Source organism: Onychostoma macrolepis, chromosome 19, assembly GCF_012432095.1.
Source record: "Onychostoma macrolepis isolate SWU-2019 chromosome 19, ASM1243209v1, whole genome shotgun sequence".
Taxonomy (NCBI): Eukaryota; Metazoa; Chordata; class Actinopteri; order Cypriniformes; family Cyprinidae; genus Onychostoma; species Onychostoma macrolepis.
Genome location: NC_081173.1, coordinates 11575405 through 11591434, shown reverse-complemented (window position 1 = coordinate 11591434; position 16030 = coordinate 11575405). Strand labels below are relative to the sequence as shown.

General features: G+C 35.7%; 2 protein-coding genes across 7 annotated transcripts; both read left to right on the top strand.

Moving 5' to 3' along the window:
• Positions 1-55: 55 nt before the first annotated feature.
• rrm2b (ribonucleotide reductase M2 b) lies at positions 56-5923 on the top strand. Its single transcript, XM_058753657.1, has 9 exons — positions 56-207; positions 773-922; positions 2402-2518; positions 2625-2758; positions 3571-3665; positions 3773-3906; positions 4062-4166; positions 4257-4370; positions 4459-5923. The coding sequence occupies exons 1-9, from the start codon at positions 160-162 to the stop codon at positions 4609-4611; spliced, it is 1050 nt and encodes a 349-aa protein (XP_058609640.1). The 5' UTR covers positions 56-159; the 3' UTR covers positions 4612-5923.
• Positions 5924-7671: 1748 nt separating this feature from the next.
• mtdha (metadherin a) lies at positions 7672-15749 on the top strand. Of its 6 annotated transcripts, none has more exons than XM_058754589.1 (12): positions 7672-8122; positions 8710-8844; positions 10657-10741; positions 10870-11034; positions 11170-11217; positions 11900-12064; positions 12282-12380; positions 12463-12546; positions 13065-13189; positions 13278-13379; positions 13489-13603; positions 14105-15749. In XM_058754589.1, exons 1-12 carry the CDS (start codon positions 7769-7771, stop codon positions 14170-14172), a joined length of 1545 nt encoding a protein of 514 aa, XP_058610572.1. In that variant the 5' UTR covers positions 7672-7768; the 3' UTR covers positions 14173-15749. The 6 variants fall into 6 exon arrangements, with proteins under 6 accessions (XP_058610572.1, XP_058610573.1, XP_058610571.1 ...); XM_058754590.1 differs by having other exon boundaries at positions 7673-8122; positions 10873-11034; XM_058754588.1 differs by having other exon boundaries at positions 7673-8122; positions 8707-8844; positions 10873-11034.
• Positions 15750-16030: the final 281 nt, after the last annotated feature.

Below are 16030 nucleotides of genomic sequence, written 5' to 3'. Positions count from 1 at the left end.
TATGTAAGACATGAGAAAGGAAAGGGTTAACCTCTATAGAGTGTACAGTGGAGGAGGAGCTAGTCGCGTGTTGTTCACTGCTTCAGGAGCTAGTTCTCAATGACAGACGATGGAGCGAGATCACAGCTTCACAGCTGCTGACCAAAGACGATTATAACCATGAACTCCGGTATAAGCAACACTCCCGCGAACATTATGGAATATCAGGTAATAATAAACTTATTCTACAGCATTTAAATGCGATTTTGCGGTCTTCGTAAAAATGTTGAATCTGCCTGCCTTGTTATGTGTGCGGCTGTGAGCTTTCATAACAAAGAGCCTCGCGCATTAGGTAAAGTAACCGTGGAGTTAAACAAAACGATATATAACATTTATGATAAATACAATTAAAGTAAAAATGAAATCTAAAGTATTTTGTATAATAATGACAGTGTCAGTAAAAGAGTGTTATGTGGTGCGGATAGCGACAGCAATATTTCGATTAAACATAAGTTGTAACATCAAGGTATGGATAAAGTGAATCAAAATTGATTTTAATATTTATTTTCTGAGTTATATGTAAATAAATTTGAGGATTGTAGTGTTGTTTAAATCACATGTACATGAAAGCCGTCCATTTAAATTTTTCGTAAGCAGATTCGTCATCAGTTTGCCTCAGAAATGAGTGTGTTCAGCAGCAGTTGTTCCTCTTGCGCTCTCATAATGAGAGATTTGAATTAACACATCTTTATAAACCCGTACTCCTCGATTAACTCTTATGTTTCTCTTGCAGAATGGTCACAAAGATGTTGACACAAACAGTGTGGAAGACGAACCCCTTCTCAGAGAAAACCCAAAGCGATTTGTCATTTTTCCTATTCAGTATCCCGACATCTGGAAAATGTACAAACAAGCTCAGGCTTCATTTTGGACAGTTGAGGAGGTGAATATTATTTTTTGTTATTTATCAATGTAATATTAAGATGATCGTTTTGGAAACTCTGATGAAAATACTTGAATGCATTGTAATAACTGTTGTACTTGCAAAACAATTACAACGTGCGACCACCATGCCAGGGCACAATCGGATAATTCACCCGAAAATTCAATTATTATTTAAAGACCCGTTTAAAGAAAACTATTACTATAAAGTTGCGATTGTTCTCATTGTCTTGAACAGCGCAATCCACTCCACAGCTACAACGATAACAGCACAGAGGAACGATATCGTTGATTGGTTTCAGAGCAATTTGTTTCCAGCTGATAAACGTTGAAAACATTGACAGCCAATCAGAATCGACCAGACGCTAATATAGTTATCACATAGCACATGTACACTGTAAAAAGTGACAAGTTGACTTAACTTTAAAAAAATTGAGGAAACCTGTTGCCTTAAAATGATTAAGTAAATAAGTTTTTAAAAAAAGTTAAGTGAACTTGACAATTCACTTAACTTATTTTTTTTTCAATTATTATTTACTTAATAATTTTAAGGCAAGATGTCAGTTTTACATACATTCTAAATCATAAACATCTTAAAGAAATCTAAATCTACTCTTAAGATTTCTAAGAAGAAATCTACTCTTATGTCTTGCAGATGTAAATGCAGACGTCAAATAGACGTCTCCATGGTGTACGTGTTATTGATTTTAACTATAACTTTAATATCAATTTATTTAGCTGTTTTAGTGTGTTTTAATTCTAATTCGTTGAGAGTAGGGAAGTCCATGTCACAAATACAACGAAAACGAAGAAGGGTGTCATTGGAATGGCTTTCAGCGATATTTTTCCAGCTGATAAACAGTAAAACATTGACAGCCAATCAGAATCCACTCGACTTTAAATAGCATAAAGTTGCAGACAACAAAACAGCAGCGTGCTTGCGTTTATAATAAGCATAACGTTATCGTACATTGGTGTGGACGCTTTTAACATTCTTGGGGTGAACTGGCCTTAATGACAACTTTATAAAATTTTAATTATAGTTCTAATTCCATGAGTATATGGAAGTCCACAGCACAACTGTAACCATAAAGAAACAGAAGAACGATATTGTTAGAATTGCTTTTAGAATTTTTTTTTTTTTCCAACTGATGAACAATAAAAACATTGACAGCCAATTAGAATCCACCCAATTTTTTAAAGCAGACGACCCTCAGCAGACCTTGTGATAAACAGGTTATAGTCCATTGGTGTGGATGCTTATGTGTCGTTATTGTTCTTGGTGTAAACAGGTCTTTACTCACCCTCCCTCATTTTGTTCTAAACCTGTCCATGGAAGTAAGAAACCCACTTTTGAAGTAACGTGGGTGAATTTTCAGTTTTGGGGAACTATACATTTAAGAAAATTGTATCAAAAATAGTATTTGTCCTTATTTCTGCTGAATGTGAAATTGCTAAACTTTTCAATGGTTTGTTTTAGGTGGATTTATCAAAGGACTTGGTTCACTGGGACAGGCTGAAGTCAGAAGAGAAACACTTCATATCCCATGTACTTGCTTTCTTTGCAGCAAGTGATGGGATAGTCAATGAGAACCTGGCAAGTGCATCTCCTTCTAACCTACATTAAAACCAATGTAAAATATCAGACTGAATAGACCAAGAAGATGTGTCCCTTCTAAACATCATGTCTTTACTTGTCACAGGTGCAGCGGTTCTGTCAAGAGGTACAGATCCCAGAAGCTCGCTCCTTCTACGGCTTTCAAATCCTCATAGAGAATGTGCACTCCGAAATGTACAGCATGCTTATCAACACCTACATAAGGGATCTAAAAGAGAGGTAAAATGTGTAAAAAGTGTATTTCTTTACTTTAACAAAGTCAGTTCCAGCTTTTAAAGTGCTTTTACACAGGTGACAGGTGCAAGATTCAGTTAAGCAGTTTATGACAACATTTTCCTTATGTGGTTTATGAGCAAACTTTGCAAGACATTTTTTTCTAACCACAAAAAAAGTCTTGTACACATAAGAGATAAAGTTAATGATTGCTCTACTTGTCAACATCTTTGTTTATAACACATATATTACAATTTTAATCAATCATAAATGTGACCCTGTACCACAAAGCCAGTCTTAAGTGTCAATTTTTCGAAATTGAGATTTATACATCATCTGAAAGCTGAATAAATAAGCTTTCCATTGATGTATGGTTTGTTAGGATATATATTTGGCCGAGATACAACTATTTGAAAATCTGGAATCTGAGGCTGCAAAAAAATCTAAATATTGAGAAAATCGCCTTTAAAGTTGTCCAAATGAAGTTCTTAGCAATGCATATTACTAAGTTTTTATACATTTACGGTAAGAAATTTACTAAATATCTTTATGGAACATGATCTTTACTTAATATCCTAATGATTTTTGGCATAAAAGAAAAATGGATAATTTTGACCCATACAATGTATTTTTGGCTATTGCTACAAATATACCCCAGCGACTTAAGACTGCTTTTGTGGTCCAGGGTCACAAATAGTGAAATTATGACATTACACAAAACAACAATACAGTAAACAAATCTATTTATCTTTCTATCTATCTGTATATAGTATTGTTTTCTCTCTCTCTCTCTAAATCCAAACTACTTCTTCTTAAAGGGACTATTTGTTTAATGCAGTTCACACCATGCCTTGTGTAAGGCGGAAAGCAGACTGGGCCTTACAGTGGATCACTGACACAAAATCAACTTTTGGTGTGTGGAAAAAATGCTTTTTTTTTTTTACCCTAAAATGAGCATACAATATTGATTATTACACTTGATCAAAAGCAGTGTATATATATTTATCTATTTGGTTTTAGGAGAGCGATTAGTAGCATTTGCAGCAGTGGAAGGCATCTTCTTCTCTGGATCATTTGCTGCTATCTACTGGTTGAAGAAAAGAGGGCTGATGCCCGGACTCACCTACTCCAATGAACTCATCAGCAGAGATGAGGTTAAATCTTTAAGATATTCAGATCATGTTTTGATCAAGATTTGTTATCTGTGTCCATGATTAAAAAAAAAAAATAGAGAGATAATAAGAAGTCCCAGTGAAAATCTAATCAAGGCTGTTATTGATTATTGATTGTGCCATCTGAAAATTCACAGGGTCTGCACTGTAATTTCGCATGTCTGATATACAGCTACTTGGTGAAGAAACCGTCTGCTGACAGAGTGAAAGACATCATCACGAAAGCTGTGAGCATTGAACAGGTACGTACACTTTGCTATACTCTAGTGCTGCAGAATGCATTATTTCAGGCATGAGCGTAACTGCATTTGTATTTGCTTGTTTTTCTGTAGGAGTTTCTCACAGAGGCCTTACCCGTCAATTTAATCGGGATGAACTGCTCTCTCATGAAGCAATACATTGAGTTTGTGGCTGACCGGCTGCTAACAGACCTAGGATTGCCCAAAGTCAGTATTTTATCAGGATTGTATTATGATTTTTGTCTTATAATCTTTGTATTTATATAGCAATGCTTTTTAAATTCTGTCTCAAAAGGTTTACAAGTCAGAAAACCCTTTCGACTTCATGGAGTCCATTTCATTGGAGGGAAAAACAAATTTCTTTGAGAAGCGAGTGGCTGAATACCAGCGACTTGGAGTGATGTCAAATGTGATGGACTGTGAATTCACTCTTGATGCAGATTTCTAACGATGAACTAGAAGAAATATTATTTATTTTTGGGACAGTTTCATTATGTTCTGCAGAAAAACTTTTTTTTGCTTTTAAGTCCAAGAAGAAAGTAAACAATAAACTGTAGACTTTTTAGGTTTTGTTTTAATTTGGTTTCTTTTTTTTTCATTGAACAAGAGTAAAACGTTTACAATTTCAAAGATGTTTTAGGTCTTTTTACATTTTACTTGATTACTGTACCTAAGTATTAGTTTGGGGTTTATTTGTTATTCATGCAACTACAATTTAAACTGACTACTTGTACTTTTACTTGAAAAAACAGTACTTTATACGCCTGACAATTCTATTTTAACTTTTATTACAGAATTACTTGTTACATTTTTTACAATTTTACTTTCTTTTACACAGTAATCAGGTAAGTTTTAGCTTCACTTGTAACTTTCATCAGGGAAATGTCTGGCTTCAATTTTTTTAAGCCAGTTAAATTAATTATTTCTGTCCATTTTTATACAACTGTTAGCTGTCTGTGCAAAATAATAGCTGAATGCACAAGATTGAATGCAAATAAAATCAATAATGAGATTTTAAATACTGTTAATATTTGGTAGTCATGATCGCTTTGTATTTATTAAATGTTACAAATCTCCAAAAATACTGGATAATGGAAAATAGATAAGTGGTATTATAATTATATACGGAGTAAAAATTTATTATTTTTTAATCTAAATAATTACATGATTTGCCTATTAATTAAAGTAATGAATCACAATCAATCACATACCAATATTTAAGAAAATAAATGCCCCAAATAAACAATAAGAAAAGCTAAATTGTTGCAAACAATAGAATTGAATAGAAAGCATATACATGTGGGATGGCATGAGAGTGTAAAGGATGGCGTATCTCTTTAAGGGTTGTATTTTTTGTTGTTCTACTGTGCTGCATATTAACTGATGTTTTGTCCATTGTGTTTTTCCCCCTTTACCAAACCTTGGTATCTAACTAAAACTTTGTAAGAATTCAATATGATAAAACAAGAATGTTCTCTCTTATTTTTAAGGTTACTTCTACTTTAATACTGGAGTACTATTTAAAGTTGCACGTTTCTGCTTTTAAAGTAAAATTTTCACTCAGTATCTGTACTCGGGTATAATTCTGAGTTTTTACATCTCTGTAATTAGCCTGTAAGTTATAGGCTACAACGAATTTGTCTGGGTGCAAGTGGAAACCCTGCAAACAACATACAGGGAAGAAAAGAAATAAATATATAAATGTCTGTAAATTTATTAAAAAGAAAAAAAAACTGAAATATCACATTTACATACGTTTTCAGACCCTTTACTCAGTACTTAATTGAAGCACCTTTGGCAGCAATTACAGCCTCGAGTCTTTTTGGGTATGACGCAAGAAGTTTTGCACACCTGGATTTTTTGCTATTCTTCTTTGCAAATCCTCTTAAGCTCAGTCAAGTTGGATGAGGACTGTCGGTGGATAGCCATTTTCAGGTCTCTCCAGAGAGGTTCGATAGAGTTCAATTCAGGGCTCTGGTTGGGCCACTCTAGGACATTCACAGAGTTGTCCATAAGCCACTCCTGTGTTACCTTGGCTGTGTGCTTAATGTCATTGTCATGTTGGAAGGTGAACCTTCTGTCCATTCTGAGGTCCTGAGTGCTGTGGAACAGGTTTTCATTGAGGATATCTCTGTACTTTGCTCCATTCAGCTTTCCCTCAACCAGTCTCCAAGTCCCTGCCTCTGAAAAACAGCCCCACAGTATGAGGCTGCTACCAGCACACTTTACTTTTGGGATGGTACTCTGCAGGTGATGATGAGCAGTGACTGGTTTCCTTCAAACATGTTTAGAACTGAGGTTCATCAGACCAAAAAATCTCATTTTTCTGCATATAAGATCATGGAGCTCAACAACAGTGACTATCTGGTTCTTGGTCACCAGTCTAACCAAAGCCCTTCTCCATCAACTGCTCAGTTTGGCTGGGCGACCAGCTCTTGGAAGAGTCCTGGTTGTGCCAAACTTCTTCCATTTGAGAATTATGGACGCTAGTGATGGGCGCCACTGCTTCACAAAGCTTCGAAACATTTGCGAATCTTTTGTTTCGAATCAGTGTTTCGGAGCGCGTATCAAACCGGTCAGGTCACGTGATTTTACCAAACGAAGCTTCGTTATGTTATGTCACACTGTTTCGAAACTCCGATGGTTCACCACTATGGGGTCTTGATCTCAAAGTGAACCATTGAACCATTTCTGGTTGCCCAGTTAATCATGTGACATGAAATCCCACGAAATTTTATAATAAAAAATAAAGAATTCAGGGCCAGATGTTGTGGGTTAAACAAAACATAACTTCCCTTTAACACAGATGGCTATATAGTTGAAAAATGTGTAAAAACATTCAGTACTTTCAACGCATCATACCTTAAAAAAAAAAAAAATTAGCTTGCAATAGAATTAAACTCACCTCCCTCTCCTGACTGATAACACTACTCTTGCCTGCTGGTTTTTATAGACAGCTCTAGTGAAAACACAATTACGTTATTTAATGAATTAACTGATTTATTTAGTTCGTTGTGTATTTTGATTATACTTAAATACACATAACAAGCACTAATATTTAATAGTATTTAAGTGTTTATTGATTTAAAAAAAAAAAACTATTGAGACTTAAATCAGTGTCCTTTTCTGATTTATGACAAACACAGATTGAATAAACAGATTACTACATGTTTATTTGTTTAGTGATTTTATTTAAAATATAGTTACCACTGGTCTATATAATGATTATTATGGATCAGTGATAGAACCAATTATTTAAACAAATTTTGATGGGTTAAAACTGAATTAATATCATTTTACAAAAAAAAAGAAAAAAAAAGTGGCATAGTAGGAAGTGAGCCCGAAAACTTTTTATGTATTGATAAAAAATCGAAGATATATTCCTTAGACTTTTTTTTTCGCCTTTTGATGTCCAAAAATGCTGCGCCCTCCAAAGACGCCCAAAAGTGTTGTCTAGGTAGTCAGATCGATATGTTTTGAGACACAGCCATAATGTAAGAAGGCGAGAAATATCAAAGCCACTCCCTCCTGCCATTCTCTCTCTCCCGCTGCCAGCAGCAGCTCACTCTGCGTCTCTGAGTGCGGTTCTTGTCCGCCTGCTTAAAATGGACCAGGACTGGCGAGTTTTAGCCACACAGCGGGCCGAGTACGTGTCTGACCGTATCCGCGGGCTGCTGTCCTCCGGCCTGGACTTCCTCCAGGCCGAGCTGGGGCTTGATCTGGGGATAAAGCCGGAGCAGTATCCGACGTGGCTCATTCTGAGCGCGGCGCTGATCGGGCTGACGGTGCTGCTGCTGATCGCGGCCTGTGGACGGAGGAAGCGCCGAGTGGCGCCCGTTCCTGCGAGCCCCAGCACCGCCGTTGCCGAGGCTCCGGTTAAGGCCGCCGTACCACCGAAGGCTGTAAAGACCGAGCCGAGCGAACCGAAAAAGAAGAACAAAAAGAAAGCAGCCGAGAAGGTAAGCGGCCTGTGATTGTGATCTGCTAGTGCTAATGGCTGTGATTCAAAACTAAGACAGCTGTCTTCCTAGACAGCCTTTTTGTGATACCCAAAAATGAAATCTAAATAGGCAGCCTGCTAGGTTTTGAGATTCATTATCTTCCTAAAAATCATATTTAGCTGACAAAGTTAGAGTTTGATAGAGATTTGCATGAGTAAGTTAGCTGCTAACGTGCTAACCTGTCAAAACCGCTAAGAATCAGCTGTTCACATAAAAATTCTTTCCCTATCATAACTATTTAATTTTTGTATTGCTTATTGTCACATTTAATATTAAATGAACAAATCTGGCGTCGTTATTTGATTACGAGTAACGCTATGGTAATAAAACAGACACGACGGCGGTAAGAAAGCCACGTAGCACAGTACAGCAGACACGCTCATAAGTTTCGTTTTGGCTAAACGCCACCTTTTTGTGAGTCTAAAAGATAAAGGATCCGCCGTAGTGACGGTTTTCATGGTCTAAGGGTTGTTTTCAAGCACTGTCAGTTGATAGAGGAAGGAAATGAGGAGTGTGTAACGTTAACTGTCATGCTCCCTCAGCAGAAGGCCCAGGCGAATGGACAGACGGTGGCTGGACCTCAGGAGGAAATCAAAGTCACCGAGGAGAAAAAGAAACCCCCTCCTGCACCAGCGCGAGCACCTGCACCAGCACCAGCACAGCCACCTGCTGACACAAAGGTTGGTCCACCTAGTATTCATGCTGGTTTCGTTGAGGAAGTGTATTTGTTTGTTTATATTTTTGTAGTAACAATAATTGTAGCGCATTTTGGCGCAGCTATGGTGCATTTTAATAGGAGTGGTTTGCTTTTCTGAGGAGCAAAACAGTTTAGAGATCTTTGGAGATTTGCTAACAATGTCAAATCTATGTATGCAGTGATTTGACTGAAAACTTCATGGAAGTAGAATAAACGAAGCAAAAGAGTCATACTGTGAACAAAAAAACATCTGAATACAAATGTGACTATGGATGACAAAACCAGTCTTAAGTGTCAATTTTTCGAAATTGAGATTTATACATTATCTGAAAGCTGAATAAATAAGCTTTCCATTGACGTATGGTTTGTTAGGATAGGACAATATTTGGCTGAGATACAACTATTTGAAGATCTGGAATCTGAGGCTGCAAAAAAATCTAAATATTGAGAAAATCTCCTTTAAAGTTATCCAAATGAAGTTCTTAGCAATGCGTATTACTAATCAAAAATTAAGTTTTGATACATTTACAGTAAGAAACTTACAAAATATCTTCATGGAACATGATCTTTACTTAATATCCTAATGATTTTTTGCATAAAAGAAAAATTGATAATTTGAAAATGTATTTTTGGCTATTGCTACAAATATACCCCAGCGACTTAAGACTGGTTTTGTGGTCCAGGGTCACAAATATTTGTACATGATATAAGTAAATGTGACGCAAACCTTTAAAATAATTGAGTGATTAAAGGCCTGTTCACACACTTATATAAATATAAAGATTGCTATAAGGAAAACTATTAATCCACACCAACTGACGATAACTTTCTGTTAATTATAAGCACATGCTGCAGTAATTGTCTTCTGATTGAAATGTTTGCTCTTTAAAGTTGTGAATTTGACAGTCAGTTGGTGCTTTATCATTCATCAGCTGGAAAAAATCATTCTGAAAGTGATTCCAACAGCACCATTGCGCTTCAGGGGTCCCGAGTTCGAGTCTCGGCTCGTGGACCTTTCCCAATCCCATCCTCCCTCTCTTACAAAAGATTTTGTTTACCTACATGCCATGTGACAATCAGAGAACCGTGAACAAGCAAATCTGTTGTTAAACTATTAAAAACAAATTAAGGGTTCTCATGGGGTGCTTGTGAATATTTTGCAAGTGAAATTAGTCAAATGGATTTGGCAGATAAAAAGTTTGTGAATATCTGCACTATAGACTCTTTATAGGCATTAGATTATAGATATGTTATGGTATTATCCATATTATATATCAGTGTTTACGCAGTGTTTCAAATCTGTATGCCCTTTCCAAGGTCACAGTTCAAGTATTATCTGGAATCAGCTTCCCACTTGTAAATATGACTTGGCTTGGTCATTCATGTGTTCTGAATTCACAATTATGAAATTTCCAACTCTACTTGTAATGCACATTAAAAATACTTGACAGGTTTGGAAAGTACATTTGACTCTTTTGCACAGTAGTGCTATGGAGGTTTGAATCAGCCTTGGTTCAGTCTGTAAACAGTGATTGAGAGAGGTCGGGTGTCAGTATCGGCCTGTAATTTGATAATGCAGAAACAGCAAATGTAGGGTACATCCAGAGGGGAAACTGTGTACTTTGTCCCAAGGCCTCAAACTTTAGGCATAGTTTTTACAAGGCCGAACAAGTATTTTAAGAAGTCTTTTTAACAGCATGTCACTATGTGCCTGTAGTAAGTGTGAGAGGAAGAAATATGCTTTGTTTCTGACTTGTCAGGAAGTTCTAAATGAGTGTTTTTGGCTCTTCCGTAGACCAAGAAAAACAAGAAGAAACCAAAACCAGAGGTGAAGCCAACCCAAGATGTTTCCTCCACCAATGGCAAGGAACCTGATGAAGGTATGAAACTGGGTTACTAAACTGTGGCAACTTCACATTTTCAGTATTAAGCTGTTTGTTAGTGATTGATCTCAGAAATTCAAATGAGCTGCTTGTGCGAGATGCTCTTTCAGTATGACTGTGTTTAGCAGGTGCTTGGGAAACCAAGGTCAGTAATCGAGAAAAACGTCAGCAGCGCAAAAAAGAGAAGGGCCCTGGTGACAGCTCTGGGAGCCCTGAGAGTGGAGATCGTGCCAGTCCGAAGGTAGAGCAACCTGCGGTTACAGCCCCAGCTAGCACCAAAAAGAACAAGGGTATGCATTTCCTAAATTCAGTGCTTGTTCATGAGACCGTGTTCATAGCATCCAAGAAAATGTTAATAAGCAAGGATTTCCTCTGACACATGCTAGTTTTGATCATTAGAGCGCTTTTCCTTTGTTTTATTGTAGAGTCATCGCGTGCCAAGGCCTCAAAGGGTGACACCATTATACACCAAGGTAAAAATTACACTTTTTATATACCGAATATAGAATCTGTGAATGTTTCACCATTTCTTTTTGAAATAAACTTTAAATTAATTCCATGTAAGACATTTGAATTGCAGAAATGCATGTGTTTTTATTGAGGGCATAGATTCATTTATGCTATTGTTCAAAGGTTTTGGGACCGTAAAATAAAAAGATTTTTTAGAAAGAAATTACTGCTTTTATTCATCAAGGATGCATTAAATTGATCAAAAGAGAGACTTAAAATATTTACAATGTTAAAAAAATAAAAAAATAATTCTGTTTTAAATAAATGCTGTTCTTTTCAACTTGAAAGAATCCAGGAAAAAATAAAAAAATAATTAAACCGTTTTCACAAAAATACTAAGCAATGCTTTCAACATTGATAATAATGATAAATGTTTCTTGAGCAGCAAATCAACATATTAGATTTTTATTTATTTATTTATTTTTCTCCATGTGACACAAGACTGGAGTAATGGCTCCTGCAAATTCAGCTTTGAAATATTACTTTTTAAAATACATAAAAATAATTACTGCATTTTTGATCAAATAAACGCAGCATATATGTGAGCAAAAGTGTCTTCTTTCAAAAACCTCTTACCATCCACAAACTTTACAATGATAGTGATGTGACAGGACTTATCTTACAAATTTCACCCTTTTCTTTTAGTGTCGTCTAACTGGAATGATGTGAACTCTGTTAATGGTGGAGGATGGACACAGGTTCCTGTGAAGTCAACCCAATCAAATGTTTTAAACAACGAGTTGTCTGCTGGGAGAAAGACCCCTGGGCACAAGAACCGTGAGAACGCCACCTGGAAACAAGAGTCAGAGGGTAATAGATCAGAGCTGTTTATAACAATGGTTGCTTCTTAAGGGTTTATTTTCAGATCTTGAAATTTCTTGTTACATGTAGTAATCATCAGATGGTAGATCTAATGAAACTCAAACCTTTGAGTTATTTCACCTTACTTAAATGTTAAGCATAGTAACAACACAGAGCACATATCACAGAGTTTTATATTTACTGTCCTATTTTTTTTTTTTGACAGGGCCGTGGACTGGTTTGGATGGTAGAATTAAGGCAGAACCGAATGCAGTAAAATTGAAAATACTCGGACTGAACCCATCAGGTTCTAATTTTTATTCTTGTGAGGAGCACATAATTTTGTTCTTGTATGCTAATAAGAACTACAAACATGAAGCATTAACCTTTTCCGTGTATTTTCGCAGGTGGAGAGACTAGGACTAAATCTAACTCTGAAATCGGGCAACGGGACAGGGAACCCACCTTTGACAGTCAATGGACCGGCTTGAGTAAGATCAAAACTTATTTAGACTCAGTATTTACTTGATGAACGTTTCATTCAGAAGTTTGTGATCGGTAAGATTTTTTTAAAATGTTTTTATAAGTCCCTTATGCTCAGCAAGGCTGCATTTATTTGATTAGAAATACAGTAAGAAAACAGTAACACAGCAGTGAAATATTATCACAATTTAAAATTCCTGTTTTCATTTAATTCTTGTGATGGCATGGCGTAGCTGAATTTTCAGCATCATCGCTCCAATATTTAGTGTCACATGATCCTTCAGAAATCATTCTAATATACTGATTTACTCAAACACAACATTAATATTTTTGTGGATTCTTTCATGAATAGAAAGTTCAAAAGAAAATCATGTATTTTAAATAAATATATTTTGTAACGTTTATGAAAGTCTTCACTGTCACTTTTGATCAATTTAATGTGTTCTTGCTGAATAAAAGTATTTAAAAAAAAAACACAGACCCTAAACTTTTGTGTAACATCACCAGTATCCCCATATGATTTCAGATGGTGTTGCCAACGAGGGCATGAGCTCAGACTGGAACGCTCCAACTGAGGTGTGGGACAATTATGAACAGCCCAAAGTAGATCCCCCCACTTTGAAAGAGATGCCAGTGTCCAAGCCACTTGTGGTATGAAAAAACACCTTCACTTATTATTTTGTAACTTATATCAACAAAACTTTTAGTAGATTTAACGAAGTATTTGATCTGGATGTAGGACTCAAATGATGACAATGACAAGGTAGATCCTGCAGGAGGTGGAAAATCCAAAAGACGAAAGAAAAAGAAGAGACCAGAAGAAGACGGTTCAGCCGCTGAGGTAACCACCATGTTTTAATAAACAAAGTATTGACACAATGAACGAATATTTAAATGTCAGCCGTGGTTGAATTCTGCATGACTGAACAAGTTGTACGTTCCTCTTCCAGGTGACTCAAGTAGGTTCTGCTCCTGCAGAGAAGAGTGCGACTGTCAAGCCTCATCCTCCTCATGTTCCAAAAGATGAGAGATCCAAGCAAAACGTCCCTCCACAGTCTTCACAAAGTGAGTGGATCACAGATGACGATGATGATCTAGTGATGATGTTTTAGTAATTTTGTTGTTTGACATTTTTGTTATTTTTTTTATAGATGGATAGAATGTTTAATCTGTTGGATTTAGTTATTTTAGTACTGGAGGTTAAACTAAATGAAAATGTTTCATGTTGTATTTTATTTGTTAACATTTATATAAAGTAATATTTTGAACTTCTTCCTTTTTCATTTTATTTTAATACCATTTTCCCATTACAGAGAATATCTATTAATATTTAATCCAGCATATTTTGGATTAAACTTTGAATTTAAAAATGTACATTTCAGAATATTATTGCATTTAATTTCCCCCTCTTTTTTCCAAAATCCTAAAAACTTTATTTCCAGGTTTAAATTACATTTGAAATCCTAGATGTTCAAAGTTGACTTTGGCACCCTGTTGTATAATAATAATAATAATATAACTAATAATAATCATGCTGAATAAAATTCTTTATTTTTGCTTCCACAGAGAAATCTGATCAGAATTGGGAACCACCGAAGCAAGTTCAGAAGAAAAAGGCCAGGAGAGAAACATGAACCGTGAATAACATTCAGGATAGCTTATGCAAATAGATTGTTTATGCAATAATTTCACAGTACAGAATTTTATACTGAATAAATTGACTGTGCTTTTAAAAAAAAATCCAAAATAGAAACAAAAATGAGTTGGAAGAACTCGGCAAAAAAAAGACAAATATAGAGTAAAGGTGAGCAGTCCATGGGCTGGAACACTACTATGTGCACTATTACGCTACACTGAAGTTTAAGGAATACTTATCATCCTTGATATCAGATATGCGTTCAGTGGAGCAAAACATTCATGATCATTATTTTCCAACTGCTTCTAAACTGATTTTGAAGTTGGAGTGTTGATTTTCATTTGGGAAATTTTAAGAATCTACTTGCTTTCCATCTATTACTGTTCCTGTGGCACTTTAGTGCTGCTGAAGTGTTGCAGTTACTGTTAGAAGCCACAGAGAGGCGCTGCGAGCCGGCGTCTCCTCCAGCAGTACTTCTGTGATGTTAGCTTGAGCAGTAGAAGGTGAATTACTGTAATCCTATAGATTGCTGTGGTGGAAAACCAGAGAACGGTTATATTACAGAGAACTTTTTTAATGCTAAACCTATTTTCTTAGAGCTTTTTTTCCATCCTGATTACATATATATATATTTTACCCATATAACTGGGTATGTGGATCTCGGAGCTGTTATGAGACTTCCCTTTTTAATCAACTGCTAGTTGACTCTAATGCTTTATTTCCTGCAAGCTAAAGTAAAAAAAGCCACGCCATATGTATAGAACTATAAGGGCTTTTTTTCTATGGTAAAACTCTGTAATTGCACTGTGCTGAAGGTTGTGAAACACCATTTGTATTTACAAATTTTTTTTTTTTTTTTTTTTTTTTTGCACAATGTGAACATTTGATTTTTGTTCATGTTTGTTTTGACTGAGTAAATTAGTAGGTTTATGTGATTTTTAATTGGGAACGTTGATTATGATTAGTGCAGCTTTAATTCCATGACACTAAAACAGTATCAGTATCAGGAATCTGTTGCCTTAATCTGTACTTAGTAGTGGATGCTTTGTTCTCTTCCTCATTTTGAAGTCTTTTTAACAGGTTTGGCATTTTCAGATTTCAGATTTGATTGATGTCAGTGTTGCACTTGCATGAAGTTCATAACCATTTATAGTGATGATAAAACGTCCTGATTCTCTGTCCACTCGTGCAAGTACCACTCACTGTAAATAGGCTTTAATGAATGATGAATGAATATGATGATAATGAAGAATGGATGTGGGGTGGGTTTGGGAGGGGGGATTTTTAATGCATATTCATATTTGGGTTGACTTAGTGGTGTTTTGCCCATGGTCGTTTTGTAAATTTCAGTAGATCATGTCTTTCTGAGGCACTCTGGGCTAGCATCGGATGCCTGCCTTAGTTTATCATTCTAGAGGTTACTCAAACGATGTATTTCTACCAGTTTATGGATTTAAGAATGATCATGTTTACTTAAGTCAATGCAATATTTCTATGTTGATTTGTTAAATAAAAGAAGATCGCTATTTGAGCTTAGAACTGTTGATTTGTTAAATAAAAGAAAATGCTATTTGGGCTCAGAGCTTTTCTTGTTGGTTTGTTTTTTTTTAAGGAGTGTTAGTAACTAAGCATCAAGCCACAAAAAAAAATTACACTTCTGCAAATAATTTAGCTAACAGTCTTGCTGTTTAATCTTACATTAATAAAACATTTAGAATTCAAAGTACAACCCACAGCCATAATATTTGCACACTGAATTTGCAATTAGTCATTTTTTCTGTTGTTTTCATACTGACTTGTTATTGGCCTCTTTTAAATCTATCTTTATACTCCAAATACAGCACATTGTGCACAGA